This window comes from Oryctolagus cuniculus, chromosome 4, assembly GCF_051225735.1.
Source record: "Oryctolagus cuniculus isolate XC-2025 breed Fujian yellow rabbit chromosome 4, ASM5122573v1, whole genome shotgun sequence".
NCBI lineage: Eukaryota > Metazoa > Chordata > Mammalia > Lagomorpha > Leporidae > Oryctolagus > Oryctolagus cuniculus.
Window position 1 is genome coordinate 122,193,730 of NC_142870.1, and position 19,826 is coordinate 122,213,555.

The window sequence follows — 19,826 nt, forward strand, 5'->3', positions numbered from 1 at the left end:
TACTGTTTTAACATTTTGCTTTATTATAACTAATTGTAAATTATACAAGTAGCTCTACAATTGATCTTGATAAATATAAAAGAATACATAGCTAATATAAAATTGGGGAAGCAAAACCAACATTTTAGCTTTAAAAATCAGTGTTTTAAAGTAGAGTTTTACAGAATGTTTCACAATTTATTCACTTTGTTCAAAATCAACTTTTATTCCTAGAGTAGGAACAACATAAAGCTAGAATTTCCAAGAACATTCAGATACCAGAAGAAAGTTGCAAAGTATAGAACTGATCTAACAACAGAGATTGGTCTTACATATATTACCCAGCACCATTACTTTCTCAGTTAAAACAATGAAAACTAAATGAATCAAATGCATGGTAATTTATTTTTTGTGGGTTTTCAGAGGTGATCCTTTGATGTTGAGTTTGTCCACAAAAATGTTTGATCTTCTTCCACTTTCAATGGCTGGACTTTGATTAGATTTCTCCCTGAGAAATATATAGGAACAATAATATCATTTTAAAAACGGTTAATGATTTATAAGTCAATACAAACACATGAAAAAGCATGTAATTGATGAAGAGTTTTAAAAACAGAAGGCAGACTACTGCTGAACATTTAAGATAGCAATAGCTATCTGAGACAGTTTTAAGTAGAGTTTAAACCATGCTGTTATATATGGTAGCCATGAGCCATATTTTTATTTATTTTGTTCAAAATTATTTAATTCAGTACTCAGCTGTAACAGCCACATTTGAAGTGTGATTCCATAGCCACCTGTGGCTGATGGTTACTGTATTGGGCAGAATAATACATCGCTGCAGAAAACCATTTCAGAAAATGCTGTTGCACAGATTGGTTAAGAGGAAAAACACCACTGTTAGGGCCATCAATTTGGAAGTCATCCCTAAAGAGTATGCTTTCTCTTACTAAGAGTGGATTTCATATTCAAATTTAGCACTTTCTAGTTTTTAACCAACATATTTTTCCAAGTGAGCCAAATATTAACTAAAACTAATATGGGAACAACTTTTCCAGCCATTCAATAAGAAATACTAGATTTCTAAGTTCCTAACAAGTATTTTAAAAAGAAAAGATGCTAGCACATGAAATTCTAGACGAGGCTTCTGATTTAACGGATACCCACTTGTCCACCGCTGGGTCTGTGAAGCCTCCAGCTCCTGCAGCAATCCTCCACTTCCTTATCGCCTAGAACAGATTTCTGTTTTAAGGCCTGGGGGGAAGGCCTCTCTTTCTTCTCTTTCTCTCTCTCTCAAATGTAATTTCAATAGGAATTAACTTTTTTTGTCAATTTTTCACAAGAGAACCAAATTAAATTATACCTCTAGATTATGTTCTGTATGTATAAAAATGCCTGCAATCTCTACTATGTGGTTTCAGCACATTTAATTTTCACAGCTAGTCCAAAAGGACGCTAAAGCTTTTGCAAAACTGTTACAAAATATCTAATATACATGAAATGCAGTGTTGTATGGACTGTTACCTATTCATATTATACAAGTGTCTAAAAATTCATTTACCACTAAATGCTGAAGTTTGACTTGATATGGCAGTTAAGTATTCTAAATACAGGCCCTGTCCCTTTTTCCTATCTCTAGACATAAGTAACTTTTCCTGGTGTGAAACGTATGACTACCTATATCCACATTAGAATCTGGTTCACAAGAATAACTGGGTTATAGTCTATCAGTTTTCCTTAGGAGGATTTTGGTCACTATCATTTGAAGCATAATTTTCAAGTGTATTACTCACCATACAAACCTAAAGCTTTTTAGATGAAAATTTAAATTTGTGTGGAATACTCAAATTTAAGTAAAACCTTTACATCTAAGAAAAATGTATTACCATTACAACTTGTATGCTCATCAAAAATTCCTGATAAGAGATATTTTGTACATTTTAGTCTAATTCTTAGAAAAACTAGTATAGAAATAATATATACCTTCTTTTAAGTTCTAGGGATCCTGGATTCTTCTCATGACCAACACTGCGCATTTTAGCATTTTCAACATTGCGCCATCGTCCCCCGGGTTTGTACTTCAAAATCTCAGTTTGCCACTCATCATCAAAAGCATGAGCATCACCTACAATAAATATTAAAATACAAAGAATGAGTATTGAGGTATCGATTTCAGAAAGCCTTGCTTCCCATACACTTCATGCTAACCTGTGTTTTTCATCAGCCTAAGTTCAACATAGATGCAGAAAGCTGCTTCAAATACAAAAATCTTTGATTGGGGTACTAACTGTTTTCCTGTTTATTCCACTCCTATTTCTATTAATGGTCTGCTTTTTTTCCATTCACTTGCCTGGATATCACATTATTCTACCCAATGGACCAGGTGACCTAGTTTACGCTGACAGATAATCTTTCCTCAGGTCACCTCATAGAGACAAAGCTGTGCTTGTATACTTGGACACTCCTATGGCTAGTACTCATACTCACCTCACCATCTCCCTTTATAACTTGACCTCACAAGCTTTCCTAATAACGGTTACTCAACTGTCAATTTACATTGTCACAAAGTAGGCAATCTAACTTCCAAATCAGCAATAATAGATAACGGTGCTTGTTTTTTAGATTGCCTTTATAATAATATAGTTCTTCATTAAAATTTTTTCCATGTTAATTACTGTGAAGTACTCAAGTATATATTTAGATATGATAAAATTACAAAGATTATATAATTAATGTCATGATATTGTGACTTCTACCTTATCGCTAAAGAATAATTTTATCAAAGTTCAATCTTAATAGAATTTTTCTAAAATAATAAATCCTTTACTATGATAAAACATTATTGAAAATGCTTTCTGAAAACAGGAAATTGATAACAATATTTTAATAGAATTCCACTAATAATTAAATTTATTTTAAACACAAAAACTTAATTATTAATATTTATTAACATAAAATTAATACAAATTGATTTAATTTGTTGCTTAAATCTGTTAATATATTTCAGTATAATCTAAGAGATTAGAATATCAGAAAGACTTAAATGTATTGAAAAATTAATATGAAATCTATATACTCTAAATAACATACAAGAAATTAAAATCTTATATATATAGAAACCTAAGTGCCCCCAAATACAGAATGGCTTAAATAAATTATGGCATAAACATGGTAAAACTTTTATTTTTATTTTTAAAAATTAATCTTAATTTTTTGAAAGATGGGAGGGGGATCGATCTTCCATCCTCTGGTTCACTCCCCAAATGCCCATAACAGCTAGGGCTGGGCCAGGCAGAAGCTAGGAGTTGAGAACCCAATCTGGGTCTCCCACATGGGGAGCAGGTAATCAAGTACTTGGTAGTACCTACTACCTACCTCCCAGGGTATGTATTAACAGAAAGGTATAATCCAAAGTGGAGCCAGGACTGCAGCCCATGCACTCTGATATAGAATTAAGGGCATCACAAATGACATTTTAACTACTGTTTCAAATGCCTGCCCCTCATGATAAAACTTTCACATAGCCATCTAGAATGTTTTTGAAAAATAACATCATAATAGGCAGCTGTTTATAATTAAAAAGGTAAGTTAAAATAAGCACAATGCAAACCACATAGATAGTAACATGTTAATTTGATAAAGGTATGTGTGTTTATCTATACATGAACCCATTAGAAACAAAACACTAACACATTACTGCTGTCACTTTGGGTTGGGATTATGGATGATTTTTATTTTCTTCTTTATACTTTTCAAAAGTACTTCCTTGAAAATCAGAAAAAATATTTACAAACTCATTTTGTCTATTCACAGTATTACTAAATAATAATTCAAGATTGTTTCCCAATTATAAAACAAGAAAAATAAATATCTTACACTATAAAAAGTCACTGTGAAAAACAGATTTGCAATGAATTGATGAAATCTCAATTTTATTACTCTAAAAGGTATTCCCAACACATTTTTATTTATTTATAAACTACATCTTATGAAATGTTTCTGCAAAAATATGAATCAACTTTACAAGTAGTTGCTTTTTTACCTTTACAAGAAAGAACACTATTAACTTACTTTCGTTCATATTTATGAATTCTTGGTTGACCTCTTCATCTCCAGTCTTGTTGTTCTTTGACTTTTTAATGACATGAGCTCGGTCATGGATATGGTGTCCAACAGCCATTTTTTCTAGTCCACTGTCAGAATCTCTCATTGCTCTTCTGGTTTCCTTTATCTGTAAAAAGAAAATAAAAATGATTTAGTTATTATTTAAATATATATGGAAGAAATATAATTCTAAATTCCACAGGACCTGTTCACCTCTTAAAGAAGACCATAAATCTACTGCTATAAAGATAATGGGCATAGTTCCACTATCAACTTGCAGTAAAATTGTGATAATAGGTCTGCTGTTTCCTGAACTGTTAAAAATGAGAATGTCCAGGGCAGATAGAACCAATACAATTTTAACTTTTCTCTAAATTGTAATCAAATAATTAAGACAAAGAACTTACTATGTAAACTCACCGCGTTTAACACTGTCTCTGAAAATGTAATAGGTGCAAGTTTGCGCTAGCATCCCTATGAGTAAGAGCAGCTAATTCCAAGTCATGTTGACAGGATTGAGTCTCATCATCAACTTCTATCAACTCTATGAAAGTGTTATTAAAGTATGTATAACAGCCAAATATTATTAACACTATTTGCTATAGGATAGCTATAGTTATGTTGTTTATATTTAAGACTTTGTTACTTTTAGCAACTTAAAATATCCATGCTGAATTAGCTGATCTGCAGTAAAAGCATCATTAAAAAGTCCATGTTTATATATAAGAACTAAAAAATGAACTACTTCACACTCAATCTGATAAACCTAAAATTTTATTATAAGTACTAACAACAAAGTAGAGAAATGGGAACTCTCATACAACAGGATCTGTGGAAGCCAACAGTTTTAATCACTGTGGGATAATAATTGGGCAATTTCTAGGTAAAGATGAAGGTACACATACCCTTTAACCAGTGGTATCATTCCTAGACTCTTTTCTAGACTAATCTGCATAAGGATGAATTGGTGAGAAATCAGACTCAAATATCTATCAATAGAAAAATGGGCAAAAAAATTTGTGAAATATTCATATTTTGGATACCAGTACAGAAGTTAAAACAAAGAAACCAGGGTTTCAAGTATCAACTTGAATAATCTCTGAAGCATGTTATGGAGCAAAGGCAAGTTTCAGAAGACACATGCCATATGATACCTTTTTATAATATCTAAACACCTGTGGTTGGCATTGTGGTGAAGTGAGTAAAGCTGCTGCCAGTGATGCCAGCATCACATATGAGTGCTAGTTCAAGTACTGGCTTGAGTCCAGGCGGCTCCACTTCCAACCTAGCTCCCTGCTAATGCACTTGGGAAAGCAGTGGAAGATGGCCCAAGTATGTGGGGCCCTGCCACCCATGTGGGAGACCCAGAAGAAGCTTCTGGCTCCTGGCTTTAGACTGGCCTGGCTCTGGCCACTGCAGCCATTTGAGGAGTGAATCAATAGTGGAAAATTGATTCTCTCTCTCTCTCTCTCTCTGTCTCTCCCCCATCCCTCCCTCCCTCACTCCCTGTGTCTCCTGTTTTCTGTAAATAAGTCTCTGCCTTTCAAATAAATAAATACATCCTAAAAAAATACAAAATAACCAACTGTATTTTTATGATGTATATATAAAGAAATAAAATTGTAAAGCAGACATGACGTGAGGATGATGAACTACAGACACAGAAAATAGGGAGTGAGAAAGGGAAAAGGACTTGGAGGAGTGCACTAGAAACTTTAACAGTATCTGGAATATTTTTGATTAAAAGGAAACAACAGGAGATAACTTGAGGCAAACAGAGGATATTATTATAATTTGATTAAATGGGGTAGTAGGAATGTGGGTATTCATTATATCTCATTATTTTCTCTATTCTTTTTATACACTTGAGGTATGTATTTCATGAATTTAAAAAAACCTTCAAGTATAAACTAAAGACATTTCAAAAAACAAAGGATTCTTTTAGTGTCTATTTACCCTGTAAACGTAGAAAGGCAATTAACATCAAGAGGTGTCTACATGAAAAACGGCACCCTCATGGTGGAGGGGACAAAAATTAAGTTTTAATGGCTTTCACAGTGATGACTGCCTTACAGTTGCCTCTTCCTCTCTCCCCCCTCAGCTTGAACCAGATCAAATTTTAATAATTAAAATTTCACATAGACAATTTATCATCACACAACTTTATGAACCTTAAAGAATACTTAGAAAATACTTACTCCTCCTGGAGCCCTGCGGGTTTGGGTTGAGGCCTGGAAAACTTTTGGTGGTTCATCCCCTACTTTGGAATAAGTCATCACCGAAGAAGAACAGAATGAATGTCCATGTGGATCCATTGAAAGATTACCCTAGAGGTAAACAGAAATTGTAAATTTGGAATCTAGTCAAATATAAAGGGTTATACCAGATGGTTCAAATAAGTAACAAAGCTAGCTATAAATTCTACTATGGATACCACACTACCAATATGGTGTATCCAAATGGCACATAGCTCTAATCTTCTTCCATTTAGGTACCAATTCCCATTCTCTTTGTAAGGAATAATAAGTGCTTCACTCAGAGATCTGTAAGTCTTTGTGGCTTAGATTTAAATAAACATACTATGCCCTGAAACCTGTGATACTTCTACAATCAGTGGTTGACCCCTGAGTGTAAGTCATCTGGCTACATGCCAACAAGTTTCGTATCTCCAGTGAATATTGGATTGCTCTATTATTAAAATTACTAATATTGAATTGGAATCCCTTGGTATGTTTCTAACTCTATCGTTTGGGGCAAGTCAGCTTGAGCATGTCCCAAATTGCATATCTCTTCCCTCTCTCATTCCCACTCTTATATTTAACAGCGATCACTTTTCAGTTAAGTTGCAACACTTAAGAATAACTGTGTATTGATTACAGTATTCAACCAAAAGTATTAAGTAGAACAAACAAAAAAAAATACTAAGAGGGATAACGTATTAAGTTGTTCATCAACAGTCAGGACAAGGGCCGATCAAGTCACCGTTTCTCATAGTGTTCATTTCACTTTAACAGGTTTCCTTTTTGGTGCTCAGTTAGTTGTCACCGATCAGGGAGGACATATAATATTTGTCCCTTTGGGATGGTAGAGTTAGAAACATACCAGGGGATTCCAATTCAATCCCATCAAGGTGGCATGTACCAATGCCATCTCACTAGTCCCAGTGATCAATTTCTGTTCACAATTCATCATCATAATAGGACTAAGAGCCAAAGGGATCACATAAACAAGACTAGTGTCTGAAAACACTAACTGATAGAATAAAAAAGGGAGAGAACGATCCAACATGGGAAGTGGGATGCACAGCAGACTCATAGAATGGCAGATGTCCTAAACAGCACTCTGGCCTCAGAATCAGCCCTTAAGGCATGCAGATCTGGCTGAAAAGCCCATGAGAGTATTTCAGGCATGGAAAGCCAAGACACTCTGGCAAAAAAAAAAAAAAAAAAAAAAAAAAATGACCTAAATGAAAGATCTCTGTGAGTGAGATCCCAGTGGAAAGAACAGGTCATCAAAGAAGGAGGTACCTTTCTCTGAAGGGAGGAAAGAACTTCCACTCTGACTACGACCTTGTCTAAATATGATCAGAGTCGGTGAACTCAAAAGGCTTCCATAGCCTTGGCAGCTCATGACAAGAGCCTAGGGTGATTACTGATGCCATAAACAAGAGTGTCAATTTGTTAAGTCAACACCAGGAGTTACTGTGCACTTACTCCTCATGTAGGATCTCTGTCCTTAATGTGCTGTACATTGTGATTTAATGCTATAACGAATACTCAAACAGTATTGTTCACTTTGTGTTTTTATGTGGGTGCAAACTGTTGAAATCTTTACTTAATATATGCTAAACTGATCTTCTGTATATAAAGAGAATTGAAAATGAATCTTGATGTGAATGGAATGGGAGAGGGAGCGGGAAAGGGAAAGGTTGCGGGTGGGAGGGAAGTTATGGGGGGGGAAGCCATTGTAATCCATAAGCTGTACTTTGGAAATTTATATTCATTAAATAAAAGTTAAAAAATAAAATAATAAAAAAATTATTAATAATAAAGTCCTAGATTTGGGCATTCTTAGATGACACAGAAAATATAAACTGGATGATTAGAATTATATTGGTCTTCTTCAGGTCAAATCAAGTTATTGTTTTTGATGTAACTATTGTAAGTAGAAAAGTAAAAATATTAGTATTAGTTTACAGCAGTTTGACTATATAGCTCTAATCTGGTATCTAAACATCAGTACTGAGATTTTTATTTTCAGTTTTTCCTTTTTTCCTTTTTTTCTTTTTTTTTTATTTGACAGGTAGAATTATAGACAGTGAGAGAGCGACAGAGAGAGAGGTCTTCCTTCTGTTGGTTCACTCCCCTAATGGCCGCTACGGCCAGCGCTGCACCAATTGAAAGCCAGGAGCCGGGTGCTTCCTCCTGGTCTCCCATGTGGGTGCAGGGCCCAAGCACTTGGGCCATCCTCCACTGCCCTCCTGGGCCACAGCAGAGAGCTGAACTGGAAGAGGAGCAATTGGGACAGAATCCGGCGCCCCAACCGGGACTAGAATCAGGTGTGTTGGCGCTGCAGGCGGAGGATTAGCCTATTGAGCCGTGGTGCCAGCCCTCAGTTTTTCTTAATACTAAAACTTAATTTATTAGATGCTATAAATCCTTTTATGGTTATAAACATGGAAATATGCAGATTTATTTATATAAAGTCTTAATTTGCAAGAATGACTTCCAGCAGAAAAAAAGGTTTTTGATGTTGAGTTTTTTTAAAATTTTATTTTGAAAATTAACTACTGTCATTTTTTTAAACTTTAGGTTGTGAAATCAATTTAGTGGAATATGACCAGGATATTTTTTAAAAGACTTATCAATTTATTTATTTGAAAGGCAGAATGACAGAGAGAGAAGGAGAAACAAAGACACACACACACACACACAGAAAGAAAGAGAGAGAGAGAATCTTCCAGCTGCTGGTTCACTCCTCAAATTCCTGTAACAGCTGGGTTTGGGCCGGGCTGAAGTCAGAAGCCAGGAACTCCACCTGGGTCTCCCATGTGGGTGGAAGGGATTCAAGTACTTGGGCCATCAGCTGTTGCCTTGCTAGGCACATTAGCAGGAAGCTGGATCAGAAGCAGACTAGCCAGGACTCCAACTTGCACTCTGATATGGGATGTTGGCATCCCAAATGTAGCAGCTTAACCTGCCCAATGACCAGGATTTTTATAACATGAAATAAAATTTAAAAATTAACATATACTATAAATAGTATAATAATTTTCTCATGAAACTTTTGTTTCAGGTATATGTGTTAAGTATACAAGTATTGTGCATGAGTCAATTTGTATGATGTATTTTTTTAGCATTATCAACTGTGGTTAAAAATGTTTGAAAGCCACTATAACACTGGGTACCAGTAACTGAAATCAAAGTTCTCACCACTTTATTTTTAGTACTTACAAAGTTTCTTTGTAATTCCTGCATACTGTTTCTCATATTTAACATCATTCGGTCCATTGCCTGAAAAGGGTTGACATCTGTATGCTACAGGATATTAGGAAGTATATTATTAACTACAAGTACAACACAAAAGAAGCAAATCAGTTTTTCCAAAACAGCTGAAAATTTTGCCCCAATTCATTCACTGGCATTTCATGCAAAAAATCAACCAGGCAAAAATAAATTAAGGACTATATAATGAGAGCAATCTGATACAGAAAAAATTTGAAGCAAATGCAAAATCTCACAACAGTAAACATAAAAATTATTAGGGTTGTAACACTATAAATACATACTTATAGCTCTATTTAAATATATACATATACATGCATGTACATATAAATATACATTTGTATATCATTTGTCAGTTTTCTTAAAACATACTTTGGCTGATATTAAATGATGAGTGGTATTCTTGGCTGGACCAACTCTAGAATAGGATAGTCTTCAAATATTTCCTTCTTCCCTCTCAATTCCCCATCATGCAAACAAATAAAATTTGAGTGTAAGATGCTAGTATTACCTCCACCAATATCACATGGCTAATGGTAGCTGTCTTTCTATGGAGAGGTGGGGAACATCTGGCCTAGGAAACCATTTGCTCTGGCCCTGCCAAGGCAACCACAAGGCAGGACTGGAAATCCAATAATTTTAGCAGGCTAATTCTTAAGTTGAAAATTTTGTATGGCCTGTGAATGATGTTTTAAATACCCAAATGGTCCTTGAGAGAAAACAGGTTCCTCACCTTTGTTCTAGTGACTGGTTCTCCTGTCATCATTTCAGGGTCCAGGTTATGACAGAGGCAACTCATTCTACTGACAGGCCCTCAATCTGCTGCCTACTGAAGGAGCAGAAGGGCATACCTTTGAAACATGAGGTCTGCTCCTTCACAAGGACACCTAAGAATTCCTCTAGAACAGTGTTTTCTCTATCAAGATCGACTCTGGCCCCATGAGACGTTGGGTAATAATTATACTCATTTTCAGTTGTCCCAGTTGTGGAGCACTAGGACCACTGAGCAGGGAGTCCAGGGAGGCTGCTAAACATGGTTAATTGCATCAGACAGCCTCCCAGAGCAAAGAATTATCTGACTCTAAATGTTAGTAGTGCTGAGGCTAAGAAACCATTTTAGAAAAATCTACCAGTTATTGATTTTAGGTTTTATCACTGGAACATTCACCAGAAAGCCAAAGTGGAGCACACATTCTAGTGTGTTGCCTAATGCAGGGTTTACTACTATGAAACAGGAATTGCTTTTTCAAGGAGCTCCTCAAGCAGGAGGAATCTTTTGAATCCTATAAAGTGCTGTGAGGTTTAACGCTAGTGCTTCATTCCTACTGGAGATTCTTGCCAAGTGCCGAGCTGGGCCTTAAATAAAGAATTATCAAAGGTCTGTTTGTATCTCTGTCTTCCATTGGGTTTTTACTGCTAATAGTACGGGGAAATAGATCAGAACACTTTAGGATCTGAACTTAACATGGTGGGAAACAAGAGGCACATTTAAGGAGGTACTAATACACATTTGGAAACACAAAGGGCTGAAATAAAGTTAATCTGCATTAATTCAACACAATTGAGGAAATATTCTGAATACTTTGTTTCAGTACCAGGTTGAGAATCACAGACTGCATAAGATATATAATTCACAAGAGATGAAACAGCCCAAAGGAGAAAAGGAGGAAGAGATGAGTTTGAGTGTATTTTGTTTTTTCCATTCACTCTCAAAATAGTTAACAAAAGATGTTGTGTTATACTCACTCTAGGGTGGCCCAATAGCCTTGGGTGACAAAAACATGGGGTACAAACTGGAATTAAGATTTCAGTGGGTCCTTAAGGCCACTGGGACTTCAGAACACATGCTCCTCTCTCCTTGAATGTTTTCTCTTGACTTTTAGCAGTTATTTCCTTTTTATCACTGATCACTTCCTTAGAAAGCATCCCTAGCCACCTATCTGATCTTACTTCCTACCTGCCTCTAGATTATCATCCTGTTTCATCACATTCTGTGTACTATGGCTATCTGATATTATTTTCATGTTTATTGTCTGTCCACTTTGTAAAATTCATCTGTGAGGACAGGGCTATCTTCTTGGGTTGTTGTGTTTTGTTTGTTTGTTTGTTTACTGCTATACCTTTAATACTTAAAAAATAATTCCAGCACACAGAAGAGCTCAGGAAATATTTGCTAAAAGAATGAACAAATTATTTCTTACTCTGATCAAGTCTATATATTCAACTGTTTACCAGATAATTCTACCTGGACAATCCACAGACACTCACAATATACAACATCCAAAACTGAAATGATCCTTCTGAACAACTCAGCTCTCAAATCTGCAGGGAATCAATGCTCTGTTCCTTAGTTTAGCAGCATTCCCTTCTAGCTGTTTCCTCATGCTAGGAAAGCAGGCAATGTACTTATCATCCCCCTAATGACTGCTCCTTCAACCTGACCTGCCTCCAAGTTCTGTCCACTTACCTCTTTAACTCTCAAATGAGCTAATTTTCCTTATCACCATGGCCTTATCAAGCAAAAGTCATTACTAATAATTTATGCAGAACGTTTCAACAGCCTCCTGGCCTCCCTACCTCCACTGAGCCCCCATAATCTTTCTCTCCCCTGCAGCCACAATGATCTTTTTAATATGAGAATCTGACTCAGAACCCTTTGATTAAATTCCAAAGAGCCTTTCCTGCTCTTAAGACAATGTCCACACTCCTTGGGAAGGCCGGAGGAAATCTGGTTACCTCTTCATCCTTATTTATATTGTTCAACTCAAACTCTAGGGCCAAGTGATCCTAAACATCTTTTAGCACGTAGCCTGCAGGGCTTTCTACAAGCTGTTTCCTCCGTGTTGTTCACACTTAGTTTCACCTGTTTTTCTTGGCTGAGTCCTACTAATCCTTAAGGTTCAGGAAGTCTTCTCTGATTGACCCCCATCCAACCCCACCTCCAAGGTCTAGATTAAATGCTTTTTTCCTAACTGTGCTTTGACAGCATACTGAACTTCCTGACCATTTTATTGATAAATGTTTGATATAACTGTTTTCATGATTTGTTCCACTAAAAAGTGGTCAGGAAGAATAAATGTTACTCAAGAGGATCTTCAGAAAGTTCATGGAAAATGTGCATTATCTTTTAATTCCTTCCTTCCATAAAAATTTTTGTTTTGACAGGCAGAGTGGACAGAGACAAAGAGAGACAGAGAGAAAGGTCTTCCTTTGCCGTTGGTTCACCCTCCAATGGCCACCATGGCTGGCGCGCTGCAGCCGGCGCACCGCGCTGATCCGAAGGCAGGAGCCAGGTACTTATCCTGGTCTCCCATGGGGTGCAGGGCCCAAGCACTTGGACCATCCTCCACTGCACTCCCTGGCCACAGCAGAGAGCTGGCCTGGAAGAGGGGCAACCGGGACAGAATCTGGTGCCCCAACTGGGACTAGAACCCGGTGTGCCGGCGCCACAAGGTGGAGGATTAGCCTGTTGAGCCGTGGCGCCGGCCTCCTTCCATAAATTTTTGAAGTATCTTAATATGTCAAACTTAGAGGGACAAATGGTTCAAATCTATCACACAAAGAAAATTCATGACAGTGCAGATAACAAATGTTGTGCTATAGTATAACAAAGTTATAGTGTAGATAACAAATAGTTCATGTTATTCTCTGCTACCCAGGATGCTGTTGGTGTTTTGAAAACTGGTATCACAGACACAAAATCAAAGTCCAAAAAACCAGGAGTGGGAGAAATGCAGATTGCAGTAGCCATACTTGTATATGGTCATGGAAATGAAGCACAGGCACACTGGCAAAAAACAGAGAAGGGCAGTCAATCTGACCACCAGCTGTTGAGCCTGTCCATCTACAGTTTGGAGCTCTTTCTGCTTTTGGAAAGTCATCATAAGCATGAGGAAGTCCCAAATATTCAAATACAACTATGGGGATCCCTTTTGTAAATCAAGCAAATATTAATTTATTAAAATATATTTTCTATTTTTGAAGACAGATTTATTTATGTTGATGTGATTTACTTCAGAAAACACATTTTAAAACTCTAAGATAAATTTAATACATGAAAAATGTGTTCAGTACAAATACCAAAAAGCCATTATGAAAGTTAGTGAGCTGCATGCCAATTCAGTCTGCTTGAGTTAATGACAAATAAATATTTTTCAGAAAATGGTTTTGTCTCATGATACGAACCATACCACAAAACCTGCTGAATGGCAGAAGAGAACAACTCATTGCCTAGAAAAATAATATCCAATTAATTTTGTAATATATTTATTATATAATAATCCTGAAAAAGAAACACTCCACAGAAAAAGAACAAAGGAATGTACTGCATAACCACACAGCTCAGGGCAACCAAAATTCAAGAATCTTTCAGTCAAAACTGACTCAATATATATTTTTAAAATTATCTGCTTATTATTCAACGTAGAGCCTGACAGGAGCCTGGCAGGCAAATAGGGAGGCCTTATATCACTTGAAAATATGACTACTCTAATATTTATTAAAAGCAGTTGAAAGGAAAAGTATTTGCCATGGATTAAGATAAACATTTATCAAAGGAAATGCAAATTCATCCCCAAATCAATTAAAACATAAGGCACAATGAATAAATCATCTTTCCTTTGCTCAACTATCCATATTTTTAAAAGATTGGTTACTCTTGCCTGTAAACAATTAAACATTTTTAATCTACATTAATAAAATTCCCAAAGATTAGTAGAGATACCAGACAAAATTTTAATAGCTCCTAACGACCAGTTCATGGAATAAGAAATTAATACAGGCTTCAGAAAGGGTCATATACAGAGATTTCAACACATTTAGAGTCTTCCTAAGGAAAAATAATGCTAAGTATAATAGATGAAATAATCAAAATTAATGTGTAATATATTATATTCCTCAACAAGTACAGATGAATAAATATTTAGATGTATACAAATTTAACTTTCACTACTTAGAAGTTTGAAACATTGAAAATACAATTTGAATTTCTGAGTCAAAAGTATATATATATATATATATACACACACACACAAGGGTACTTCAAAAAGTTCATAGAGAAGTGGTATGGGGAGCAACTGAGACTAGACTGAATTACTGGAACTAGGACTAATTCTATGCATCTGATCTCCCACAATATGGCGCTGAGAGAGCAAACAGCTTCTACACAGCTGCCTTGCCAATTTGACTGATAAGCTGCAGGAGCTGATCCTGCTCCTGATTGGAGGAGGACAGCGTGCTCAGCATGTGGGCAGCAGAGCACGGATTGGTGGAAGAGGACTATAAAGGAGGAGAGAGCCAGCATGCACTAGGAACATCTGAGGAACATCTGAGCAGCCCCTGAGAGAGCCGGCCGGCGGTGTGCCACTCCTCCGCAGGGGCGGGGGGAGGGGGTGCTGGCAGCTAACCTGGGACAGCGTTGTTCCTCCGCAAGTGGAGGAACGCAGCAAACCCGGGAAAGGGCCGGGCAAAAAGAACAGCGCAGGGTCCGGTGTCGTTCCTCCGCGAATGGGGGAGTGACAAAGTGGGTTTTCAGTTTAGTAGTTAAGATGCTAATTTGGGGGGCTGGCACTAGGCATAGCGGGTAAAGCCACTACCTTTGTCACCACCATCCCATATGGGTGCCAGTTTGAGTCTCAGCTGCTCCACTTCCAATCTGGTTCCCTGTTAATGTACCTGGGAAAGTAATGGAGGATGGCCCAAGTGCTTGAGCCCCTATATCCGGAAGAAGCTCCTGGCTTCTGGCTTTGGATTGGCCCAGCTCTGGCTATTCGGATAACCATCTGGAGAGTGAACCAGAAGATGGAAGACTTCTCTCTCTCTCTCTCACTTTCTAGAACACTGCCTTTCAAATAACTAAACAATCTTTAAAAAAAAAAAAAGATGCTAGTTTGAATGCCTATGTCTCACATTAGAATACGTGGGTTCAATTCTTAGCTACACCTCATAACTACAGCTTCCTGACAATGCAGATTCTGAGAGGCAGTAGTAATGACCCAAGTAACTGGGTTTCTGTCACTCACATGGGAGACCTGGATTGAATTCCCAGCTCCTAGCTTCAGCCTCCACCCTGTCCCTTGAGTGTACCTGGGGAGTGAACCAGCAGATAATGGTTCTCTCTCTCCCTCCCCCATCCCTCTCTTTCTGTGTGTGTGTTTGTCTCCTTATTGCCTTGCCTCTTGTTTAAATGATAATTATAATAAGAAAAAGACTAAGAAGAAGAATACATTTGTAGACAATTACTAAAGGTAGGAAGCAGTGGAGGACATTCCCTGTTACTGGTGTCCTGATGTGTACAGAAGAAATATTGCATTCGGGTAACACTTGTCTGGAGGATGGATCTTTCTTGCTGAATAGTGTGTAGGAAGTGGGATGTTATGCTTGAAAGTGGAAGATGGAGAATATCTATGATCATCTGTGTAAGAATTGTCATCATGTAATAGCCAGGCATGAGGATATCTTCAGTACCATGGATGAATTTCAGGAGCGTACCATGCAGTATCTGTTACGTGGCAAAGGTGAAGAAACTATCAATATTCTCTCTGACAATGCCCAACAAATGACTTTGTTATTCCAAGGATCCTTCTGCAGTTCTGTAACTATGTGGGATTGGTATATAATACTGCAAACATACTGGTTTGTCTTAGTTAGTTTATAATGAAAATAATTTGTGGGGTTTTTTAATGCTTAGACTCACCTGTTTTTGCAAGACAAAGTAATTTAAGGGATTCCTATTTTCTACAGCTGAGCACTTCTGCTGAAATGCCCGTTTGTCGCTCCCCCTCTTCACGGAGGAACGACACAAGACCCTGCGCTGTTCTTTTGTCTGCTCGGCCCTCCCCGGGTTTACTGCTGGTCCTTCCCGGGTTGGCTACCGTCCCTTCCACCTCCGTGGAAGGGCGGTTCCCCCTGCCACTTTCCCCACTTCCGCGGGGGAGCGGCACACCGCCAGCCGGCTCTCTTGGGGGCTGCACAGGTGTTCCTTCAGACAGATGTTCCTGGTGCATGTTGTCTCTCTCCTCCTTTATAGTCCTCTTCCACCAATCCCAACTCTGCTACCCACATGCCGAGTACACTGCTCTCCTCCAATCAGGAGCAGCTCCTGCAGCTTGTCAAGTTAGTGAGAGGCAGCTGTGTACAAGCTGTTTTTACTCCTCTCCCAGCGCTATATCGTGGGAGAGCAGATGCATAGAATAAGTCTTAATTCCAGTAACAGTCTAGTCCGAGTTGCTCCCCACACCCGTTCTCATCAGGGCAGTCAACATGAAACATCCTTGTCAGCAGTTATGTGGCCAAAGAATAATTAGAATGGGAACATACTCAGTGCCTAGATCTTAGGCAATAAAAGGAATCAGAACTCCTGAGAATGACAGACTGATTCTAGGACTTGAGCAGGAAATAAAAAAGATGGGCTTGGAGTATATTGTGCCACAAAAAAAAAGTGCTAAAAAAAATGACAGTAATGGGTGGTATGTTAGAGAGAGGAGCCATTGAAGAAGCCACTAGTCTCCAAAGCTATCTATGAGACGTGGCATAATCATGAATTTAAGTTAATTGTTTATCGGTGCTGGAAAAATTTGAGCAACAAAATAAAGTAGTATTGGATTACAATCCAAAGTAGATAATAAATATCCATGCGCCCCTAGTGATAGAAATAGATTATCAAATAAACAAATGGGAGAGAATAGGCAAATCTCCCAGGCAGAAGAACTCCAAATGTTTATGAAGATACCTCATCTTATTGTGCACAGGGACTTCCTTCCAAATAATATATTGAAGGGGGCAGGGAGAAACTTGACAACTGTCAGTTCAACCAGCTGATGGAGGATATCATCAGTGACAGGTCATACTGATAGCATGTCCCCTGGTAATGAAAATGGCACTTTATCTCTGTGAGGCACCCCACCCCCAAACCCATAACCCCAGTGTGTTCATGGAAAAGTATCACACAACCCAATGGATGAAAATTCTACAAAACACCTGCCCAGTACTCTTCCAAACTATAAACATCACAAAGAAGAAGGAAAGTCTGAGCAGCTGTCACAGCAAAGAGGAACATTAAGGAGATGTGACAACCAAAGATAATGTGGTATTCTGGATGGGATTCTGTACCAGAAAAAAAGGGGCATTTGGTAGAAATTAGGGAAATCTGAATAAAATGTAGACTTTAAAAAATAAAGAAAAAATTATTAAAAGGTAAGTTTATCTTGGTGCAAGAAATTTTGCAATCCATGAAGATGTAGGATCTTTCGAAAGCTCATGTAAATGCAAAAACCTATTTATAGAACCTCAAAAGTTTTGAACACCAATAAAACCTTATTTTTACATTTATTTTCCACAAATTTTTTGCTAAAGATTTAATTTATTTATTTGAAAAGTGGAGTTACAGGGAGAGAGAGAAGGACAGACAGAGACATCAAACTTCCATCTGCTGTTCTACACCTCAAATAGTTGTAACGACCAGGGCTGGGCCAAGTTGAAGCCAGGAGCCTGGAACTCCATCCAGGTCTCCCACAGGGGTGGGCAGGGGCCTAGGTACTTGGGCCATCTACTTTCCCAGGTGGCTTTAGCAGGGGGCTGGTTCTGAAGTTGTGCAGCTGGGGTTTGAACTAGTGGCACTCATGAGATGTCAGTGTTGCAGGCAGTGGCTTAACCAACCATGCCACATGCTGGTCCTTCCATGAGATTTTTAAATAAAGTATACCACTCAAAATAGTCTTATTTATTATAGATGATACTATCATCTATAATTATAAATATTATAGATTAAGTATTAATTATTTATTAATCAATATAGTCTTCTCATTCAGCAATAATTTTTTTCCTGTGTAAGTTGAGAAAACATTGTTTATATTAAATTTTATATCAGATAATACATACTTATACTGTGTATCTAGAACAGTAGTCTACAAAGTGTGTTGGATGGACCAACAGAATTCTCATTTAGAACAGATTTGAGGTTGACTCTGCCATCATGACTCAGTCTAAATACCATATCTTGAGTTGTAAGGTGCCTCCTGAAACAAATACACAGATTAAACTATCCAGCGTCAAACAAAACTAAGCCTTACAAAATGAACTGACTTAGCAATATAAGAAATCACATGCAGAAGAAAATGCTAATTAATACACACACAGATATGGCACAGTTAATGCTCTACTTCTAGCACAAGTCTCTGTTTTCCTTCATAATATGGCTGATAAAGATGACAAGTGTACAAAAATTGGCCAAAAATAAAGAAAAAAGTATCAAGGCATCTAATATGAAATTAGGATTTTTCATCCACTATGCTTAAAAGCCTCAGCACACTGGCTCACTCCTTAAGCAAAACACTCATTTTAAAACATTACAAGAACAGGAAAAAACTTCATTTTAAATTTTTATTAGAAGTTCAAGTAGACTTGAAGAGAGTTATGCTCAAAAAGACTACTGTGTTCTTGACTCTAGTTTTAAACTTAGCAGCAATAGCCTTTTCCATTTTCTGCAGTCAGTTTCTTTTTGTCCCATCTAGTCAAAAAACACTATTAGAAAAGTCAGGTTGGGACATGGTTTTCTGTTGTTGCTTGTTTTGCTTCCTTTCAATTAACTAGGTTTGGTATGATTTATGTTCTTTATGTTTGGATATAAGCTGGTCAAACATATCATATCCCAGGGAAAAAAGGAAAGCCATATTTCCCAGTATAAATTATAAATGTACAGAAAAATGCATTTTTTATTAATTTTAATTTTTTAATTTTTGCTTTAAAATCTGCTGTAAGATGAAATTCTGCATTTTAAAAATTAGTATTGCCCTAGAGCAATGCTCTGCTCTTGGTTAGCAAAAGGCTTTAAAAGTTTCAACAAGAGTAAATCAACAACAGGAGTCACTGTGCACTTGCTCCCCATGTAGGACCTCTGTCCTTAATGTGCTGTACTATGAGAATTAACAGTAAAACTAGTCTTCAAACAGTACTTTATACTTTGCATGTCTGTGTGGGTGCAAACTGTTGAAACCTTTACTTAGTATAGAGTTGATTTTCTGTATATAAAGGTAATTAAAAATGAATCTTAAGAATGGGATGGGAGAGGGAGTAGGAGGTGAGATGACTTGGGAGTGGGAGGGCAGGTTTGGGGGGAAGAACCGCTATAATCTAAAAGTTGTACTTATTAAATTTATGTTTATTAAATAAAAGCTTTCTATAAAAAATAGTTTCAACAAGAGAAAAAAAATTCATTGGTGTTAGCATTCTAAGACAGTTGAT

The 19,826-nt window shown here is 37.2% G+C and overlaps 1 protein-coding gene and 1 pseudogene across 6 annotated transcripts in view; one reads left to right on the top strand and one right to left on the bottom strand.

Annotated features, from left to right (window-relative positions):
* The window catches only part of MLF1 (myeloid leukemia factor 1), a 56,186-nt gene continuing 36,360 nt past the window's right edge, over positions 1 to 19,826 (bottom strand). Inside the window, exons 3-8 of one of the 5 annotated variants that reach the window (XM_008266394.5) lie at positions 13,773 to 13,817; positions 9,537 to 9,596; positions 6,282 to 6,410; positions 4,051 to 4,210; positions 1,963 to 2,104; positions 1 to 487 (exon numbers count right to left, since the gene is read on the bottom strand). In XM_008266394.5, the coding sequence (XP_008264616.2) occupies positions 382 to 487; positions 1,963 to 2,104; positions 4,051 to 4,210; positions 6,282 to 6,410; positions 9,537 to 9,596; positions 13,773 to 13,817 (642 nt within the window). In that variant the 3' untranslated portion in view covers positions 1 to 381. Of the gene's footprint in view, positions 488 to 1,962; positions 2,105 to 4,050; positions 4,211 to 6,281; positions 6,411 to 9,536; positions 9,621 to 13,772; positions 13,818 to 19,826 lie in introns of all 5 variants that reach the window. The other 4 variants (XM_008266393.5, XM_008266396.5, XM_008266395.5 and 1 more) reach the window with 4 other exon arrangements.
* Positions 15,551 to 16,494, top strand: LOC149127096 (protein Churchill pseudogene; annotated as a pseudogene). The gene is made up of 2 exons (XR_016232152.1): positions 15,551 to 15,584; positions 15,837 to 16,494. The product of XR_016232152.1 is annotated as a protein Churchill pseudogene (transcript).